This window comes from Rhinolophus ferrumequinum, chromosome 20 (genome assembly GCF_004115265.2).
Source record: "Rhinolophus ferrumequinum isolate MPI-CBG mRhiFer1 chromosome 20, mRhiFer1_v1.p, whole genome shotgun sequence".
Lineage (NCBI taxonomy): Eukaryota > Metazoa > Chordata > Mammalia > Chiroptera > Rhinolophidae > Rhinolophus > Rhinolophus ferrumequinum.
The window spans coordinates 46,390,416-46,410,673 of NC_046303.1; the positions used below are offsets into that span (position 1 = coordinate 46,390,416).

At 40.4% G+C, this 20,258-nt stretch overlaps 1 protein-coding gene across 1 annotated transcript in view; it reads left to right on the top strand.

Annotated features, from left to right (window-relative positions):
- The first annotated feature begins 238 nt into the window (after nt 1-238).
- Nucleotides 239-20,258, top strand: part of GSAP (gamma-secretase activating protein) — a 124,462-nt gene continuing 104,442 nt past the window's right edge. Inside the window, exons 1-2 of the mRNA XM_033088713.1 lie at nt 239-370; nt 2,417-2,488. Of these exons, the coding sequence (XP_032944604.1) occupies nt 2,452-2,488 (37 nt within the window). The 5' untranslated portion in view covers nt 239-370; nt 2,417-2,451. The remainder of the gene's footprint in view (nt 371-2,416; nt 2,489-20,258) is intronic.

Consider the following 20,258-nt stretch of genomic DNA (forward strand, 5'->3'; position numbering starts at 1 on the left):
CTTCAAGTCTTCGCACTTTATTTACAGGTGAAGTAACTGAGGACTAGCAAGGTTAAACAATTCATTCAACTTGTCCAACTTCACATGACTAAGCAATGACAGAACCAGTGCTAATGCCCAGATCTTAAATCAAAATCAGCCCAGGTTTCCAACCTTTTTCCATGATACTGCATGATGCTAAACTATTTTCATGTTCCTCCATCGATTCTCACAACACCACTCTACAGGCAACAGTCTCACTATTTGGAGTGAGAAGTGAGAAACAGGAGCTGCGTACTTGAAGACACACAAATGTCAGTGGATGCAAGCAACGTGGAACCGGGGAACCCATCTCTCTTTAATGACACTTGAATGACAATAGACAGTAAATGTACGTAAGACTAAATGTATGTAATGTACATATGCATTAATGCCTAGACAGAAAGAAAAATTACAGCCGTTTTCCGCTGACACAGTATGCCTCGTAGTACTTGTCACACACAGTATGTATGAAGGATAGAATTACAAGGTAGATTTCATTTTATTGTTGGCTTTGTTTTTTGCTATTCTTTTTTACTTTTAATTGTGAGAATTTTGAATATGCACAAAGGTAGAAAGAATAGTACAATGAATCCTTATGTATTCATCACTGAGCCCCAATACCCATCAACCTAAGGCCATTTCTATCCTACCCTCCCTTCATTTACTCCCCCTTTCTTATTATTTTGAAGTAAACATTACAGACATCTGATCATTTTGTCATTACATATTGAAGCGTATTTCTCTAGAAGACAAAAACATTAAAAAAAATAACTACAAAATCAATTATGATGACTAAACTTTCTTAAACAGGCGGTTGATACTCAATTTTCCCATTGTTTTAGAAACATCAGCTTTTTCAGTTTCTTCTTTTGAATCAAGGTCCAGTCCCACCAATTGTTATTATTTCTCCTTAATCTATTTATTGTTTCTCTCTTTCCTCTTTCCAATTTATTTGTTGAAGAAAACAGATTTTTTTTTTTTACTTGTAGCTTTCCCCTCAAAACAGTCTCAATTTTGCTGTTTATATGCCTGTGATATAGTTATAAGGCAGCTTTAAACATTAAAGAAAATGTTCATGCATATTAGTAGTCAGAAAAGTAGGAGTACGTGAATGTAACTTTGTATATAACTGAAGTCTATATAACACACAAACCATGGTTTTCAGCTGGGAACGGGCAAACATAAACTTGACAATTCACGCTCATCATTTCCACATTGGAACTTTTTCTCTTGTGACTAAGCGCCAAGTCAAATTTAATTCTTCCTTCCTCTTTCCCTGGGGAGAACTTAAGTTCCTGGGCCAGGTTTATCTCGTATATGTGCTACTCTTTACTCAGTCCTCTCTTAACTGAGATTGAGGCTATTTCTTTGTCCCACATTTGTCCCAATTTCATAGATTTGTAAAAACTCAATGGTCAGTCAGTTCTCCAAATAGACTAAAAGGGGAGTTTCGGAGGAGGTGAGAATAGACCCTTGATGCTAATGGGTGCTGAGAAGCCGCCCCTGGCACCCTGGCACCTCCTGGGGCAACACCAAAGGAGGTCATTGTAATACCCAGTTACTTAGATGAATCTCAGGTTTGCAATTGTACCCAGCCAGTAGGACACCTGGGCAGCCAGGACTGAGGGAGTTCTGACAGGTGGGCTGAGGGCAGCATTATAGAACCCTGCACATGCCAGGGTGGTGAGGGGAAAATGCTGAGAAGTTTTAAATCCTTGAGAGGTTTGAGAGATGTGGCAAAATACCAAGAGGTCCAGGGAACCAGGAGAGTTTGTGTGTGTGGCTCTTGAGGCTGAAACAAGGCAGGGACCATGGATACCGGCAATGGACAGCACACGCCACTTGTGATCAACTACAACTCAGGTGATGCATGGATGTCACCCAGCGCAGAGCACGTGGACAACACACTACAGGAGCCCCTCCTCCCTGATGCTGGAGGGTAGTTATGGCTTCCTGGGGGAGTCGGCTCATCCTCATGAGACAGGGAAATGAGGAGGAGGAGGACTTTGAGTCAATATTTACTAGTTTTAAACGGAAAGAGACTGAGTTATCTTCAAGTGGTTAGACAGTTAATTTTCCTTCCACCAGCAGAAAGGGAAGATAAAGGCACATTCCAGCACATCTGGGCTGTGACTGCAAATTTTCAACCCACTGCCTAACTCACATTTATGTCTATTTGTAAATGTCTATCTTCATCATATTGTAAGTTTCATGAAGGCACAGATCATCCCTTTTTTTGTATTCTTAGTACCTAACTCAGTGCTTAGTTATCTAAGTTAGTACCTAACTCAGATACTGAAGAATTTGTTGAATGAATATTAGACCCACGCATGAAAGCCCCTTCCTAGTACTTGACACAGAGCAGGTACTAACGATCTTTTCTCTTCTTACCTAGAGGAATAGACATTTCTTTGGGCACAACCTATCTTGATGTTGAAACACAAATGTACCTTGGCTGGCTCTGAAGGTAAATCTGCTTTGCTTGTTTTTATGGGAGTTACTTAAACTGAAGACAGCGTTTGTCTTCTTTAATCTTATTCTGTATCCAGAGAGTATTTTGGATACAGCAGTTGCCACAGCTGCAGCTACTGAGGGTCTATTCTGTGGCAGATGCTGAGTACTCAGTGACTGCCCCACCACCAACATAGCCCCGGTCCCTTCCTTAATTCCAACACAGAACTCCCCTTTCCCCTCCCAGCCTGGGATCCAATCTTGTCTCCTTTCCTTTTTCTGTGCCAGCACTCTGGTTTGCATTTCCCCATTTACACCCCCAAACTTTACCCCCTTTCAGGGTAGAACTCCTGGCCAGAATGGTTCCCATTTCAGGTAGAGTAATCTTCCTCGCGGGAAAAACCAAAAAGGAATTTTATAAAATAGCCAAAATGCAATTTAATGTCTATATCTTTAAACCATTTGTTTGTATTCCACCTCATTTATGAAAGTATTTGAGGTAAGTAAATATATCATAGTACATCTTTGTTGTTAATAAATTCACTAACCAGTAAAAAGATCTAGGAGCTCTGATTTTGACTTGGAAGATTTGGCCTCTATAGTACACGCATACCTTGGAGAGGTTGCAGACCATCCCAATAAAGCAAGTAACAAAAGAAAGCAAGTTGTAATCTTTTGGTGGTGGAGGTTCTTGACTTCAGTTTGTAAAAAATGCAACATCTATGAAGCATAATAAATGAAGTGCAGTAAAACAAGGTGTGCCTGTACAGTAATTCCTGAATTTTCCTGATAAGAATTACCTGTGCTGCTTGTTAAATACACAGATTTCCTCAGCTTTTCCAAACCTGGAGATCCATTGGGTGGGCCTGAAGTCTTTTTTTTTTCTTTAGGTAATTATTTTCATTTATTAAGTTTAATAACAATTGCCAATGTACAAGGTGTGATCAAAAAATAGGAGAGATGTTTAAATTTTTTTAAATTTATTATAGTAAAAGACACATTGCCATTAATCCCCTTTGAAATACTCCCCCTCGCTTCGAACACCTTTATCCCATTGTTCTTGCCACTTTCTGAAGCAGTTCTGGGAGTCCTCTTTCGTGTCTTTACTTCATCCTCCATCATGACAATGCTCTGTGTCACACATTGCTTCTGGTGCGGCAGTTTCTGTCAAATAAAAAACATTTTGGTGTGTCCTCATCCACCTTATTCACTGGATCTGGCACCCTGCGACTTCTGGTTCTTCCCTAAAGTCAAAATGACCATGAAAGGTAAACGTTTTGAATCGATTCAGGACATCGAGGCAGCCACGACAGGGCAACTAAAGATACTCATGGAAAAGGACTTCTAGAACTGCTTTAGAAAGTGGCAAGAACGATGGGATAAGTGTGTTCGAAGTGAGGGGGAGTATTTTGAGGGGGATTAATGCCAATGTGTTTTGTACTGTAATACGCTTTTTTAATTTAAACTTTCACCTTGCATATATCAAGGACTGGAAAGATGAGACATATGAGGAATAGGGACATAAGTTGGGGAGAGGAATAAAGAAATTTTTGTGTGAAAAGGAATTTGACCCAGCACTCTTTTCTCTCTTCCCAGTATGAATATATCTATTTGATGCTGATAATCAGAAAAGTTTATTGGATTATGGAAAATTGACAATATTCTTTTCGGCAAAAGATAAAACTATTAAAGGGGAAAAAAATCTACACAAGTAAAATAAAAACTAAAATGTTGGTTAAGCTGTGTCAAATAGCACTCATTGCAGTCACTTCAATGGTGACTTCACTCTTCACTCTTATTACCTTCCAGCACAGTGTTTGATTAACTAAGCTGTAAGTTTTATTTGATTAGAACAATAACTCGCCTTCCCCAGGATACTTATTTATACGTTTATATACTCAATCTTCATAGTATATGTAGTATGTTACCTGCTCAATTTTAAAATATTAGAAGGAACACTGCATAGATAAGGCCCTTTCTTTATTCTTACTTTTTGAAATTTAAGGCAAACACCTTTTAGAATAGCAGGCTACACATTTAATAATCTCTGCCTCTTTTGAGAATTTTGTTTGCTTCTGTGCCATCCCCCTCGAATGGGGGGAGGCATTTCATACTTTAAAACTTAATGCACTTGGTAAAGAGCAGCACTCACAGAAAAGGAAATCCCCAAAACTTTGTACTTTGAGGCTTTCACCCTCTGAGGGCTTTGTCACATTTCATTCCCGCAGTCTCAGGACCACTGGGGCGGAGGCGTCTGGGAAGGAGAGCTTGGGGGAGGTTTGTGTGCGCGGGGCGGGAATAGCAAGAACCCCGGGGAGCTGGGGGGGGGCTGCTGCCGCTGGGAGGCCTCCGAGGCCGGTAAGGAGCGGTCTCGTGCAGGCCGGCAGCCTGGAGACTTCCAGACTTCTGGTTTACTGACCGGTCATAGTGTCCATTGCTTAACAGGTGAGGTTATGAAAACTAATAATGCCTAAAGGACACAGTGTTAGTAGTATGACTCTCTTCTTAACAAAACATAGCATGACGTGAGAGAGGGTGCATAGCGCCTGTTGCATTCTCCTCTCCCAGAGTCTGAGCTCATGTCTCACATCAGCCCTCTGCCTGCTGGCCAGAGACGGCATATTTTCTAAGCCTGTTGCACTGAAAACTGTTGTCACTCAGAAAAATTCCCCGTTGCTTAGTACTTCCCAAATGTTGGGTGCTTTTAGAAGTTTGCGTCTAAGAATTGTGTCTTACTAGTTTGATATTACCCACTCTGTGTGCTTTTATCCAAATAACAGCACGGTGCCCGCTGATCAGGTACTGGTGGAATCCGCACTGAAGGACCTTGATCGTATTATCCATACAGAAAAACCTATTTTGGTTTCCATAGACTGCTCTTTGGCTGCCCATATTTACCAGTCTCATCGTGTCCTCTATTTAGATGTCTCCACAGAGTTTGGGACATCGGTAAAGAATGATAAAATAATGCCTTCAGAGTTTCCCACAATACATTTTCATGAATCACAGGAAAATGGCATTGATCATAGAGGCAGATTGTATTAAACTTATTTGGGCACTTAGCTGTGTTTCCTTCTTGGCTGATTCAGTCCCCTCCTTGTTTCTGCCTGTCCATCTGTGGACAATTACACCTGTTCTCATTTGCCTCAGAGGGATGTTACAGAGATTCATTTTAAAAGTCTATAAAACTCTTTGAGTGTGCAGAAGTATAATTACAAGAAAATATATTGTCATTGCAGTGGTCCTTGCAAATCTTAATTCCAGTCATCAATATATTGAATGAGTTTTCTCCAAAGTGTGTAGGGGGACAGAGCCAGGAGTGCAATTTCCAGGCTCTCGCCCTCACGTGGAAAGGTGCTCATTTGGGTAGTCAGTGACTATCAACTGTGATTGGATGGCCATCAGCTGTGGCTAGTTGGCCGTCTGCTGTAACCAGTGAGCCACTGGCCACTAATATAACTGCCGTGTCTACACTAGCAGCAAATGAGGGCTAGAAAGAAGGTGGTGGCTGAGCTAGCAAGTGCGGATTGCTGTTAGCAAGTGGGGTTGGTTGGCAGAGAAGTAGACGGCAGGTTGCAGATCGTGTGGATCCTGCTTCCTGTGTCTCCAACCCAGCCACCAGTGAGACTATAGTGGTATGACTCCCCTATCTATGGCTCCGTGGGTGTTCCTTTTTGGCCTCACCATGTTCTGCATTCTTATGTGGGGAGCGGGAGCTGAGACCCCGCATGACACCCCGCGTGACAGTGTGTATGTCTAAGAGGAGGGAGTTTGGAGAATGGATAATCAGCCACCAATGTAGGTTTTAAATCATCCATTTTCTTTTACCTCATGTATTGAGGCTTGGCGCTAAAGGAAATGAGCTGAAGAAATGACGTGGAGTAAGCGGTAATCCTGAGCTCACCTGTGCAGTCTCTGATATTTTTCTGGCTTATGATCAAAATTGATCACCTGAGTTTAAAAAGATTTCTTCAGGTCAGAAATGCCTGTTTCTGTTTTTTTAAAAAAGTTCCTGTGAATATCTTGGCAGATCACCTGAATCTTTTTAATTGACAAGTTTTCCTAAAGATTTGAAAGAAAATCAAAAGTCAATTGACTTGACCCCTATAATGTCAAACTGTCAATTATGAAAGAGGCACAGCTATCACAGATATATTGGAAACACTAGTTTCTTCCAAAATATCACTTTTCCTGTTATTAAATTTGCATTGTCTTTCAAGGAGCAAGGCAACAGTTGTTTCCTGAAAGTTTTTCAGATTGCATTAACAGTGCTAAAATTGTATCAGCAACGTGGGAAACAGTGAGGAAAAGTATAGCAAATACACAGAAACCCAGAAATCCAGAATGAAATGGTTCCTATTTTCTTCTGTTCCACAGCACTCATTTCTGACCTCCCATTAGGAAAATGAACAACAAATTTTGGGAATTCCTGCAATGTGCTGAAATAATGGTTCTGAAGTGTGTTCACCAGAGCAGCAACTTCAGCATCACCTGAGAACTTAGAAATGCAAATCAGAAACTCCTGGGGTGGAGCCCAGCAATCTGTTTTAACAAGTCTTCCAGGACGTTCCCATACATTCTAAAGGGTGCCTCTTACAACTGGAATTTCAAGGGTCCTGGGAGGTGGGGCTGGGCTGGGCACCCTGGGGGCTGTGTGGGTAGTGGCCGATCACAGAGCTCAGAGCTCATCCCTCTGACTTTTGAGGGGGTGCTCCTCTGTCTGAGCCAGCTCAGGACTTGTACTTTGGGAGGGGAATTATTCCCCTCTGGGATTCAGAACTCATTCCAGATAAATGCTCTAATGGGAGATACTCCCACTTGCGGTTAACACTGTGTGCCATGAAAGCAAAGCTTTCCTCTGTTGCTCTTAGAACATTCTCTTACAGAGCTGGAGGAGGGGCCCAAGATACGTGGAAGAGGGACGAGAAGGCCTTGAAGCAGGATCGATCCCTACCTTTCCCTTCTCTCGTCTCTACAACCCCGGGGCTCTCACAGTTCTTTTCCTCTTTTCCTCTTGACCTCCCTGTGTCCAGCATGCTCTTCAGTGAACACTGGGAGCGGTGAAAAAGTGAAGGTGACAAATATGCTAGGGATGGTCCAGAGGATCGCCGGGCCAGTCCCTGCCTTACCCATTGGCCTGCGAGATTCTGATTCCAAGCAGAATTCTAATTGCACCTTAGCTAACCATAACTACCCAGTGTCCAGCCTCACTCCTTTCTCCCTCTCCTCAGACAAAAGGCAACTCCTGGAAATAGAAGTCGTCTTTCACTTAGACATTTAGGATGTGATTATGATGTATGTCTCCCCGCCCCCCAGTTCCAGCTGTTGGTGACCTGGCTCCCAGCTGGAACCCCATCCGCGCCCCACTCCTCGTTGGAGAGTGCCTGACTGTGTGCTGGCTTCCTGGGGCCCACCGAGCGTGTCAGTCATGCTCACACAGTCTCAGCCGTCAGATTTGGGGACTGATCCTATGCGGAAGCAATATTCCCAGAAAGAAGCCTTCCCTTAGGAAGCTTTTGATCTTTGCAGCATCAAAGAGAGACGGGAAGAGATCAGGCTTTAATTTTCACCTGTGGTTTAAAATTAATGTGTAAAATATATGAAAGAGAAAAAGGAAACTAAGTGGACTCAGTCTCCTGAGACGTCTGGGTCTTTATTCCAACATCAGTCTTTTTATGAAGTGATTATTCAGCTACACACACTGAAACTTCTGAGGGACAGAGGACAGAAGGGTTGGTTTATTTGGAGTCTATATAATCAATACGCGGAGAGGTAGTATTTTTCTAACACTGAAAGAAATCATAACTAAGACATTTTAAAGCAAAAATTAGCAACACTGCTTGAATCTTAGAAGGGTTTATATTGCCCTTCAGGCACTCTCAGGCATATATCCAGTGGTCTGCGGGTAAACCTATGGTTTCCTTTTTAAGAGGGAATTGGGGAGTAGAATTGAACTGCTATTTATTTATTTATTAAAGGAGGGCGCAGCTCATAGTGGCTCATTTGGGGATCAAACCAGCAACCTTGGTGTTATTAGCACCACGCTCTAACCAACTGAGCTCACCGGCTACCCCAGTGAACTGCTATTTTTTTTTTTTAAAGATTTTATTGGGGAAGGGGAACAGGACTTTATTGGGGAACAGTGTGTAGTTCCAGGCCTTTTTCCAAGGCCTTTCAGTCTTAGTTGTGGAGGGCACAGCTAAGTTCCAGGTCCAGTAGCCATTACTAGTTGCAGGGGGCGCAGCCCACCATCCCTTGCGGGAGTCGAACCGGCAACCTTGTGGTTGAGAGGACGGCGCTGCCCACCATCCCTTGCGGGACTCGAGGAATTGAACTAACAACCTTGTGGTTGAGAGCCCACTGGCCCATGTGGGAATCGATCTGGCAGCCTTCAGAGTTAGGAGCATGGAGCTCCAACTGCCTGAGCCAGCAGGCCGGCCCTGAACTGCTATTTTTAAAAATTCCCTAATATTCCTTAATCGTCAGTTCCATGTTCCTGGTTTGCTTTGTAGAATGTGTCTTATCCTGCTATACAGGATGTCTTCCACTGTTAAAAATTTTCGTGTTTCCTTGGTTACTAGATTTGCAATATTTCTCCTAATTCCATATATGGACTTGGTGATAAAGGTTGATGGGTGGATATCTTTTTTTAGATTATCTTATTGCTACTATAGTTAAGAATCACAGAACTGTTTATAACTAAAAGGGACTTTGGGGAATCGTAGTCCAACTGCTTTTAATTTACAAACAAGGAACCAAAGTCCAGAAAGTTTGAGTGACTTGCTCAAAGTCACACAGCCACAGGATGCCAGGGTTGTGACAAGAATTCGGGTTTCTTAACTGTCAGTGAAATCCTGAGTACATCACCCTTTTGCTTTGCTAGTTTTTTGGTTTTTTTTTTAATACTTGAAATTCTTTACCCTCTTGAGACTCAACTGAACGTTTGGCCAACCTGGTGTTGATATCAGGCTTTTTTCTTAAGCAACAAGGTTTTGATTTTATCAAAGAACACCTACACAGGGAACGGTATTATCTTCTCCCAGGGGGGACACAGATTAGATGGACATTTGGAAAGCTGGAGGCCCTAAAGGGAAAGGTGACACATTACAGGCTTCAGGCTGCCATTAGTAGTAAGGATTCTGGCCGTATTCTGATTCCACGCTGTAGAGAGAAAGAGATCTCTTTCCCACTGGCCCTCACTTGTCTCCGTAGTCCCTCCTTCAGGAGACCCAGAGACCAGTCTTGACTAAAATGACATAGATACAGATTGTATTTTTAAAGAAAAATTCTGTGATGGAGGCGGTAAGCCCAAAATTTGGAAAAGGTTTGGATTCTTGAGATTGAAGAAGGTTAAAATTAAATATTTCAAAAAAGTTAAATGAATGTGAGGGAGAACATCAATGGAACCCTCAATAAAATTTTTTTAAAAATCACCTACAAATCTCAATAGTTCCACAGATTAAATTATTTCCAGAAAATAACAGGTTTTAAGAGGGCTGATGCATAGTCATTTTGGTGATTTAACTGCTTGGATCTGCTTTCGGGTTTGTTTGTTTTTAATTTTAAAGAATTTTTTCAATTATAGTTGACATTCAATATTAGCTTCAGGTGTACAGCATAGTGGTTAGACGTTTATATAATTTACAAAGTGATCCCCTAATAAGTCTAGTACCCACCTGACACCACGCGTAGTTATTATAACATAGATTATATTCCCTGTGCTGTAGTTTACATCCCCATGACTATTTTGTAACTGCTCTTTGATCCTCTTTTGAATGCGCTGGGCTGGTTTCTACTTCTCTGACGCAGTCTATATTATTAGAATGCACACAGAGAAAAGGTTCAGAGGCTTGCTTTTGGGAGGCGGGGCACAGGAAAATCTTTTCCAAAAAGATTTTCTATGATAAGGATTTTTTTGTACCTCAGGTCAAGTCATGTTCCCTTTGTATATTGTGATTTATGAAAAGATAAAAAATAAACCACCACCAAAATTTAAAAAGAAGCTACTTAATGAAGAAGATCTTTAAGTAGCTAATGAGTCAGTGTGTATTCATAGAACTTTGATCAATGCTTGCAGGGACTGTTTTGTGTGAGAACAAAGACACCAAAGAGATAGAGCCACTTGGAGGAAACTGGAGGGGGCGGGGCAAGGCTGCCCTGGAATCCTGGAATCAGGAAATTCCCAGCCCTAATTACTAAAGCCAAGCGGCAGAGAGAGCAGCTGAAAAAAAATTCGGAGTCGAAAAGAGGTGAAAAAGGCAGGAAATTCAACGTCCTTAGCAAGGAGGAACATCTTTCATTTTAGAGCATCTACAGCGCATTTTCAGTGTAAAATCTTGTCCAAGAAGGTTCCTCTGATTCAATAGCTGAAAGATAGAGAGCCTGTCATTTCCCTTTCTCCCACAACTGACACTCGCCGGAGGGACACCAGAATCCTCTGAATTGGAACCTTGCGTCATAGAACAAAATATTTCATTTTAATCGAATGGGTTTTCCTAGCATCATTCAAAAGAACACACGAACCCAGTGCTTTCAAGATGGTAATTTATTTGCATAGTTTTTGTTTATTCAAGACCCTAGGTTGGCTGAAGCGGTTCCTCCAGGAATTGCCCCTCCAGAGGCAGTGACAATAGGTCTTCTGTGGGGGGACTTGCTGGGAGAGGGGTCAGCTTCAGTGAAGGCAGCTTTGAGGGAAAGAGGGAGCTGGGGGCCGAGCTGCCAAGATTTCAATGAATTGCTTCAGATATTCTCTCTCGTGGCTTTCACTGTGTTTCTGAAAGAAAAAAATGAATCTGTGTACAAAACACATGGAAGCAGTTGGACATTAAAAATCTGCCACACACACAAATATCTGTTACAGGTTTCTTTTTAAATGGCTAAGTGCTGTTCATGAAATTCACAAAGAATTTCATGAAGTCTGTGTACATTTTTAATGAAACTATGTAATAGATATTATTCCCTGCCATCAATTTCCGTATGAAATAAAATCGTATGATAGCTAGGAAAAAAAATATTTTAGTAATTATTTTTTCCAGTTAGTGGAAGATTTCTATTAAGGAAAAAAGATAGTCATTTAAGAGGTGGAAATATAATTTTCCATCATGTTTGACTACAGCTTATTTTTAGCCAGTTTTGGAGAATTCATAGCACAGAAGGTTAATAAGTTCAGTAACTTACTCTATGGGTTTGCAGTAGAGGAGAAAAATGTAATCTAATCTAAAGCCCTTACATCTTCTGATAATTCAGTGTTTAAATCCGTCCATGTCACTATTTAAAGTTTGCTCTTAGCACGATCGGACATGATAGTTCCTTTTATGGGGAAAAAAGACAAATATTTATGAGGCTTCTGAAACACTAGTCATTCTGCTAATATTTATATTTTTAAAAATATTTTTCATCTTGAAACAATCACAAATTTACAGAAAAGTTGGGAGTACCATACAAATAACTTTTCTGAACCATTGAGAGTAATTGCTTATCTGATGCCCCACAATCCCCCAATACTTCAGTATGTATTTTCTATAAACAAGAACATTCTCCTACATAACCGCAGGACAACAATAAAAATCAGGAAATTAACCTCGATACATCACAACCACCTAATCATCAGACCCATTCAAGTTCATTCAGTTGACACAATAACAAGTTTTATAGCAAAGTATCCAGGTCATGATCACAAGGAGCATTTAGCTGTCACATTTCTTTAGTCTCCTTCTGCCTAGAACAGTTTCTCAGTCTTTCAGTGGCTTTCATGACCTCAACACTTTCAAAGATAACCGTCCAGTTATTTTGTACAATATCCTTAACTGAATTTGTCAGGTGTTTCCTCATGATGAGATTAAAGTTATCATTCTGGGAAGTGATTGTATCCTATAATTTGCATTTGTCCCCTTACAGATGATATTCACTTTGATCCCTTGTTTTCAGTGGTGTATCCCGGGCTTAGTAAGTATTTTGTGGGGTGGTGCTTGCAACTACCTAGATAACCTGTTCTGCCTCAAACTTTATATATTTCTATGGTTTTCTGCTTTATTTAATAGGTTTGTTAAATTAATTAAACAAAAAGGTTATTAGACTGAGGTGGCTCTAATGCCATGGCAGCCTAGTGAAGGAAACCAAATTCTAAACCCATAAATACCTCAAGGTTATGAAAATGAAAACTAAGGACAACCAATCACAAATAGCCAGTCACGCTTTAAGTTATAGCCAGTCAATAGTTTCCTTACTCTGTTTCTGCCCTTTTCTCTATAAGTTTTTCCACAGTGGAGCTCTTCTAACCACTTTCGTTTGGCACTGCCTGATTTGAATAGATTTTTGTTCAAGTAAATTCTTTAAATTTTAAGATGTCTCAGTTTATCTTTTAACAGTTCATAATCCTTTATTGTCCTTGTTTATTTGAGCATAATTTGATGATCAAATTATCCCAGATTTGGTCAGTTGGGAGCCACTTCGTACTGGCTCCCTTGTCCTTCTGACATGTCCCCAGCATACTTGGATCATGTTCCTGTTTTCTGGCACTACGAGATGTTCCAGGCTCATCTTGTTCTTTTCCTGTTTCAGGCGTGTTAATTTGTATTGGGGGGATTGCTGCTCCCAGGCTTTCAGTAGACAGAGCTATGGAATATATGCATGTACACATTTACTGATTTCTGTCTATCTGTTCTCTACCTATCATCTAGCTAATGAAAAATGTAAATTTATACCAATATATCCAATTCCAATCTAACACTACAGAGTTTATTTTAGGTTTTTCTCTTGTGACACCCTTGACTGCCATTGAGAAACTCTAGCTCACATTATTCTAAAGATACTAACTTAACTCATCAGTCCCCAGGTAAGTAGCCAGTCTGCCATTTCCTCCCCTGTTGCAGATGCTCTCCCCAAGCCACCTGAAATGTGATATCCCACGCTGGAAAACCACCCCCACCTACTACCCTCAGGGATGCCCCTACTCACCCTGATTGGACTCTGACACCTCATGCTGGGTGACACCCCCCTACCCCATCCATGAACAACCTCTTCACCCTGCTTGGGCTCTGAAATCCAAATTTTGGCCAACACCCTGCCCTCAACCCCACCTGTACAGATTCTTACCTTTCTTTGCCCCACCTGATGGTTTTAGGATGGAATTGTTTAGGAACGGAGGGGAAAGGGAATGAAGGGGGAAGAGAATAAGGGGTGAAGAGAAGGAAGGAGAGGAAGTAAGGGGGAAGAACAACGTTTATGTTTGAATAAGTCACAAGTAAGCACATTAAGTTTCCCTTAAAATGGTACAGTTTAAATAAGAAAAGAAGAATCTAAGAAGCCACTTAGAAATGGAGTGTTTTCTGACTGCATTTCCCCTCCTCGTCGTTATTACAAGTAATACCAAAATCCATGTTTTAGAGATGACAGCCCATCTTTCACATGTTTATAGATTTGTTGGATGATCCTTTCGTACTTTGTACATTTCATTGTTCTTCATATTTGAGATATAGCAATTTCACACAATTATTAATAATATTCATTCATCAACTAAACTTTAAAAGGAACATGGTGATGCATTCTTGCTGTCACCCCCTTTCTGACTGTTTCACCCCAATTCTTCCTTATTCCATGATAAAATTAGGCATAATTCTTGTAGAATGGATTCAAACTGTTGTGTAGCCCATCTTGTTAAATGACAGTCCTTTATCTCCTTCCATATCAGAGGGCTATTATTCTTTAGAACATTTAGAACTATGTCAGTCATCTTTTCAACAAATTGCAGAGAGAGTGAACAGTTATTCTATCAATCACTGCTAAACACAGTGTCAGCTCTCTAAGAAAACATGAAAACAATATATAATGTCTCTTCGCATTCAGCTATCTCCTCAACTACACAAGACAAAAATTGGCACAAATTGTCAGGAAGGTGGTCTCTTAAAGCTTGAACAATAATTATATTACCAAAATCAGAGTGAAGGCAAATTTTTAAAAAATTAAAGCTAGTTTTTAAAATTAAAAAATTAACATGTGCCTAAGGTGTAATTAAAAAACATCATGTAGCCACGCTTCCCAGAGATAACTATTGTTAACTGTTGAGACAGTCTTTGGAATTCCACGTGTGACTGGTAAGAAGTAGGATTATATCTTCTATTTTTAACATGTCTAAGTAAGATTTCTTTCTTAGATGAAGAAAATGTGTAGGATGTCAATGTGCTTCATTTTCATTTTCAGGACAGAATGTAAAAATACTAGGAAATAACTGCAAAAACATCCTTATCACAATAGAACTTGGAATTGGTGATTAGGGACATATGGATTATCAGCCTTGTACATCTTGTAGATTTTTAAAAATTCTCTAGAAAGGCTACATCTTTTTCCATTTCCTATTGTAAGATCTCTAATACTGTTACTAGAGTCATAATGAGTAAAACAATGAAAGGTTTGAACGTAGGTAAAGAAGCCCTCCCTGATTTAGGATGCGCGTTTACTGAGATCATTGTGTTGTGCCCAGAGTAGGTGTATTTTGGAGGACTCTTGTATTCCTACCCCCTTGCCTCTTGCCTCTTGGAGTGAAGTCTCTGCTCTGCACCAAATCAACACAAGGTTGAAGCTCAATAACTCAGTCACAAAGAAAAAAAAACAGCTTTTATTTAAAGCATACGGTGGCTTAGAACAGCCCGTGTGCACGTGAGTCATCCAGCGATCTTGTGAAAATGCAGATTCTGATTCACTTCCTTGCTTCACCTCTTTTCTCTCACCTTGTGTTTGCATTTCTCCTATAAAGTGTCGGCACTGTAATCTTTGCCCAGGTTCTGCTTTCTGGAAGGGCTGGGCTTAGAGTATTTTCCTTTTTCTAAAATCTCCTGTCTTCTGTTCCTGGTTTTCTGTGGTCTGCTACGAGAACTATGGCCCACGGTCTGGTTCTAACTTATGGAATCAGTATTCACCCCCGTCTTAGACTTCTCTCTGGAGCTGGGCCTTCAGCTCTGGGGTGTCTCCACAGCTAGGCCCTCCAAGCCCATCCCCACCTGGCCATCTCTGTGGTCAAAGTCAGGTAGCAACGCACAGGTGGAAAACCCTGGCATTCAGTAGCAGAACTTTGCTATACAGTGTCATTGATGGACCAGCAGCAGCATGGCTTAGGAGCTGGTGAACATGTAGACCTTGGCTGCTGAATCAGAATCTACAGTTTAACAAGATCCTCAGGTGATTTGTATGTTCATTCAAGTTTGAGAATCCTGCACTTGAGGTGGTTTTAGCAGAAATAACTGAAAATCCAATTCAAACTGGCTTACGTAATAAAAGAAATTTATTGGCTCTTGTAACTCAAAAGTCTGCTGATAGAATGAATTTCAAGTGTGATCTAATCCAGAAGGTCTTAAATTATCAAGGCTCTGGAGCTAACTCTTGGCTAATCTGGGCTTTTTCACCCCCAAGTCTACTCCCTTAACATTATTTCACTTTGTGTTAATAAGAACAATACAAAAATATAGAACAATGGGTCCTAAGAAGTGTTCAAAACCTATTATGATCATAGCACTCTGGTGGAAGTTAACAAAATTTTGAAATGATAGCCCCTTAAAATGGAGACCCTTGGCTGCAAGTAAAACAAAACTCTGACTCAGTCTTGTTTAAACAATAGGGAAGTTTGTTATCTCTAATATCAGAATGGCCAGAGGTAGGGCTGGTGCCAAGAATGACATGCTAGGCTCCCTTTCCTTGCACTTCTCTGGGCTCTGCCCAACTCCATCTGTTGCTTCCATCTTCAGACTGGTAGCAAGACTGTTGGAGTTCCAGGAATCGTCATATCCATGCCCTGAAGTATATAAAGGCTGAAAGGACCTTCTTTTCCCATGTCTCCTTTCTTAGAATAAGAGAAATCTTTCTCAGAAATACCATCGCAGAGGTTCCTACAACCCATTATTGTCAGAATTGGATTTTATGCCATGTCGGAGACTTCTAGTTGCTTCTGAATATCCATTCTCCTCACTTATTATATTAGGTTGGTGCAAAAGAAATTTTAGTTTAAAAGGTTAAAAAGAATTGCAAAAACCGCAATTATTTTTGCACCAACCTAATAGTTATATTATCCTGATTTTTATCTGGGCATTTGGCTAGTCAACTAAAAAACTGTATTTTCTTGCTTCCCTTGCATCTGTATTTGGCCATACGACTATGTTCTAGTCAACGTAAAGTAAAAATGTATTTATCAATAGAACTTCTGGGAAGTATCTTTAAAAGGGAGGCAGCATCCTTTTTTATCTCTCTTCTTCCATTCTGATTTCTGGAATGCAAACAAGATGGTAGAAGCTTTCACGTTCATCTTGGACCATGAGGAGAAGGGCATATTCAAAGAGCTGCTGGAATGAAAGAAGCCTGGGTCTCTGATGACTTCAGGGACCTGCCCTGATAAGCACTGGACTTCCTACCTCCAGATATGTGAGAAAATAAAACCTGTGTTTAATTCACTGTTAATTTGGGTTTTCATTAACTTCTGGAGAACCTAATCCTGACTGATGCCATGCCTACTCCAAATCAATCCCTGGCAGGAGGAAATGTGATCACATGACTGGGGCCAGATGGATTGGGGAGTCATAATGATTGATGCATGAGGTATTCATTTTCCTAAAAACATGTTAAATATTTCTGCTGAAAATAGGTTACTATAGGGAAGCAGCATTCTCAATATCTACAAAAGAAGCCACCTCGTTGTAGATACTTTAGCATCGTACTTAACAAAACTTAAATTAGAATTTCGTGGGAACTGCAGAGGAATCTTACTTATGTGCCATTGAGATCCTAATGGGTTTCTGATAACCTCTATTAAAATTTTCGTGAAAAATTTCTCAGCTGTGCTATCAAAGGATCAGCCTCCAAAATTCAAGATCTGTTTTTTAGTTAATTCACTTCTACTTAATTTCAACACACATTAGTTTTGTTTTTTTAAAATAAAAAATGTTCTTTTAGCACATTTATTGTTCCATTGAATGCAAATTTCAAACCTAGTATCTTTAATCCTTTTCTTAGATATCTTGAAGTTGTAGACTTTTGGGTTAGATATATTAAATAGGCCATTTTCTAAATCCTTCAAAATCAAGTTGTATAGTTTTCCACTTCCGGGAGAGTGGAGTAAAACTTTTCATTTTAACACCTCTGTTAAATAAACTATTTTTACTTACGAATGATTCACTCAGCCCACATTTCCAATTCCTTTGGTTTCCTTCAACTCTAAAACTCAAGGTGAAATTATAAAGAACCTAGGCTGTGTGGAGGAAACCATATGATCTAAGCTATGTGATTTTTTCACTGTGGTCCCAGAATTCCACCTCAGTCAGGGTGTGGTATTTGAATAACTAGAAATCTGCAGACTGTCAGGTAATTTAAAGAGTCCTCTAATTCAGTTCACTGGACATAACACAAACACCAGTAGCAGGAGATTTGTATTCTGATCCCAACTTTGGGTTAACTAGCTTTGTTACTTAGGCTAAACACTCATTTCCCTGTTTTGAGTCTCAGTGTCCTCATCTATAAAATAAAGCCCTTGATTATAAGATCTTTAAGTCTCCAACTCTATGCTATGCTCTGATTTTAATGAAGACGATGGTTTATTCTTAAAATCTCCAAGAAGCAGAAAGACTTCTATCCAAAAGCCAGTTCTAGTGCTTAATGATTCTTTGAGGCAGCTTTTCTTTTTCCAGTTTTACTGAGGTATAATTGACAAATAAAATTGTATGTATTTAAAGGTACAATGTGATGATTTGTTATATATATATATGTACACTGAAATGATTACTACAGTGAAGTTAACACATCCATCAATGAATCAGCTTGTAAATAAAGAACATGTGACAGTCTCTAGTTCTGTCTTCTCTAGAGTTGAAGGATAATCCACCAGCATTCTTCTTCTCTTAACTCTTCACAAATTTTAAACCAGTAAATCACCATTCACCCGTCTTTTTCCTTAGCAAATAATCTCTGAGCTCTGTCATTCATACACTTCCGTCATGGTTTTGACCACATCTTTCTGCCATCTTGGTTATTGTTTCTCACCCTCTCTATGTTCTTTTTTACTTAAATTTATTTTGAAGAGAACTTTTATATAAATCATTGCTTGATTAAGACTATAAAATCAGTCTTCCTTGGCAAAATAGAGGTTAACTGTGAAAATAAAGACAACAGAACTACAATAAGCAAATGAAGATGTTTCTATATGACGAGCTTCATTGGGTATGAAACATTCGTTGTAGTAGTTCCTCCTGATTTCAGTGGCCTCCCTTTTATGCACTAACGATATTGGCAGCCTCATTTAGCGTTTCTGTTCAAGTTTCATGCAATTAACAGGTGGGAGGATTTTCCTACTACGCATATGGTGGTGAATAGTGGAGTTCTACTTGAAATCACCCACTACCTCAATTGGAGAAACATGTCTCTCCAATTGCAGAGACATGAGCAAAATCAAGAGTTTCTTTTACTTTTATTTAGAGTAGTTTTTAAACCTTAGCAAGCCTAAGATTCACCTGAGGCTCTGGCTAGAATGCACATTTCTGGGCCTTGCCTAGGTCTAAACTGGAGCCCAGAAATCTGCATTGTGAAACAGTTTCTCAGATGACTGCAATGCAGGTAGTTTTCAGACCCTAACTTTGAGAAACACATGACAAAGCGTTCTTTCGCCTATTACTGTATTTACTCATTTTTCAGTAACCGTTGAGCACCTTCCAGGTACTCTGTTAGCCCCCACTAGGAGGCAAAGGGGCAGAGAGATGTGCCAAGACTCAAGATTCAATTTTTATATCTCAAGGCAGTATATGATTGTCAAATGAGGTGTAATAGCAATACATCTTGAGGAGTTCAGGACTGGGAAGGTCGCTGTGGGCTGTAGTTGTGAGAAGGCTTTGTGGATCCAGGTTGGAAGGCCCTGGTAATTGTTTTCAGAGGAAGGAGAGTGGAATCAGAGGAGTTTTGGAAGTCAGGTTAGCCTGGAGCCGAAGTTCTACAGGAGAGGCTTGCAAGGCCCGGTAAAGTGTAGGCACTTCTTTCTGGGCAGCCATCTGTTACTCAAGATTTTCTGCATGGAGACATTAGGACAGCTTTGTTTTAGGGCGAGTAATAACCTGGCTTTGATGTTCACAAAGGCACAGCAACCACTAAACTTACTGATTCTGCAGGTGGGAATGAAAAGAAAGCTGAGTGAGGAGATTAAGAAAACACTGGACATATTTGTAGCGATGGGAATGAGGAAGTGCCCAAGTGGACAGGTGCCCCTGGAAGAACAAGAGCATTTTTTAAACGGCCAATCGTAGAGGGAATCCTAAACAATTCAGCTTCACCGAGTCTAATGTTGGGAAGCCTAATTTAAACAGACAGAGGACCAGTCTGTGTTTAAGCTGATTAACACTTTCCAGTGTCTCCAGTAGCTTAAAATAGAACCATCTTCTTTACATGCTCCCCTCTGCTACTTACTACCTAAATACTACTGATAAAACGCTACCACCCTTGAAACTGGTCGAATAGGCCGCAAAATGCCTTCCACTTATGCTCCTGCGATGACCTTGAATCTTCTCAGATAACCCAGCTAGTGCTAACTCTAGCCAAGTGGGTTCCAAACTTTGCTGCACAGCGGAATCACCTGGGGATTTAAAAGAAAGAAAGAAAGGAAAAAGGAAAGAAAAATGCCTAGCGCTCACATCTAAAATGCAGCAGTTTGGAAACCTTTGGTCTAGCCACAGCTCCTCCGGAGCCCTTGAAAACCCAAATCTTCCCGCCCTTTCTGTCTCCGCCTGGAGGGTACACACTGAAGGTTCGGGGCCTGGGTGGGCCCG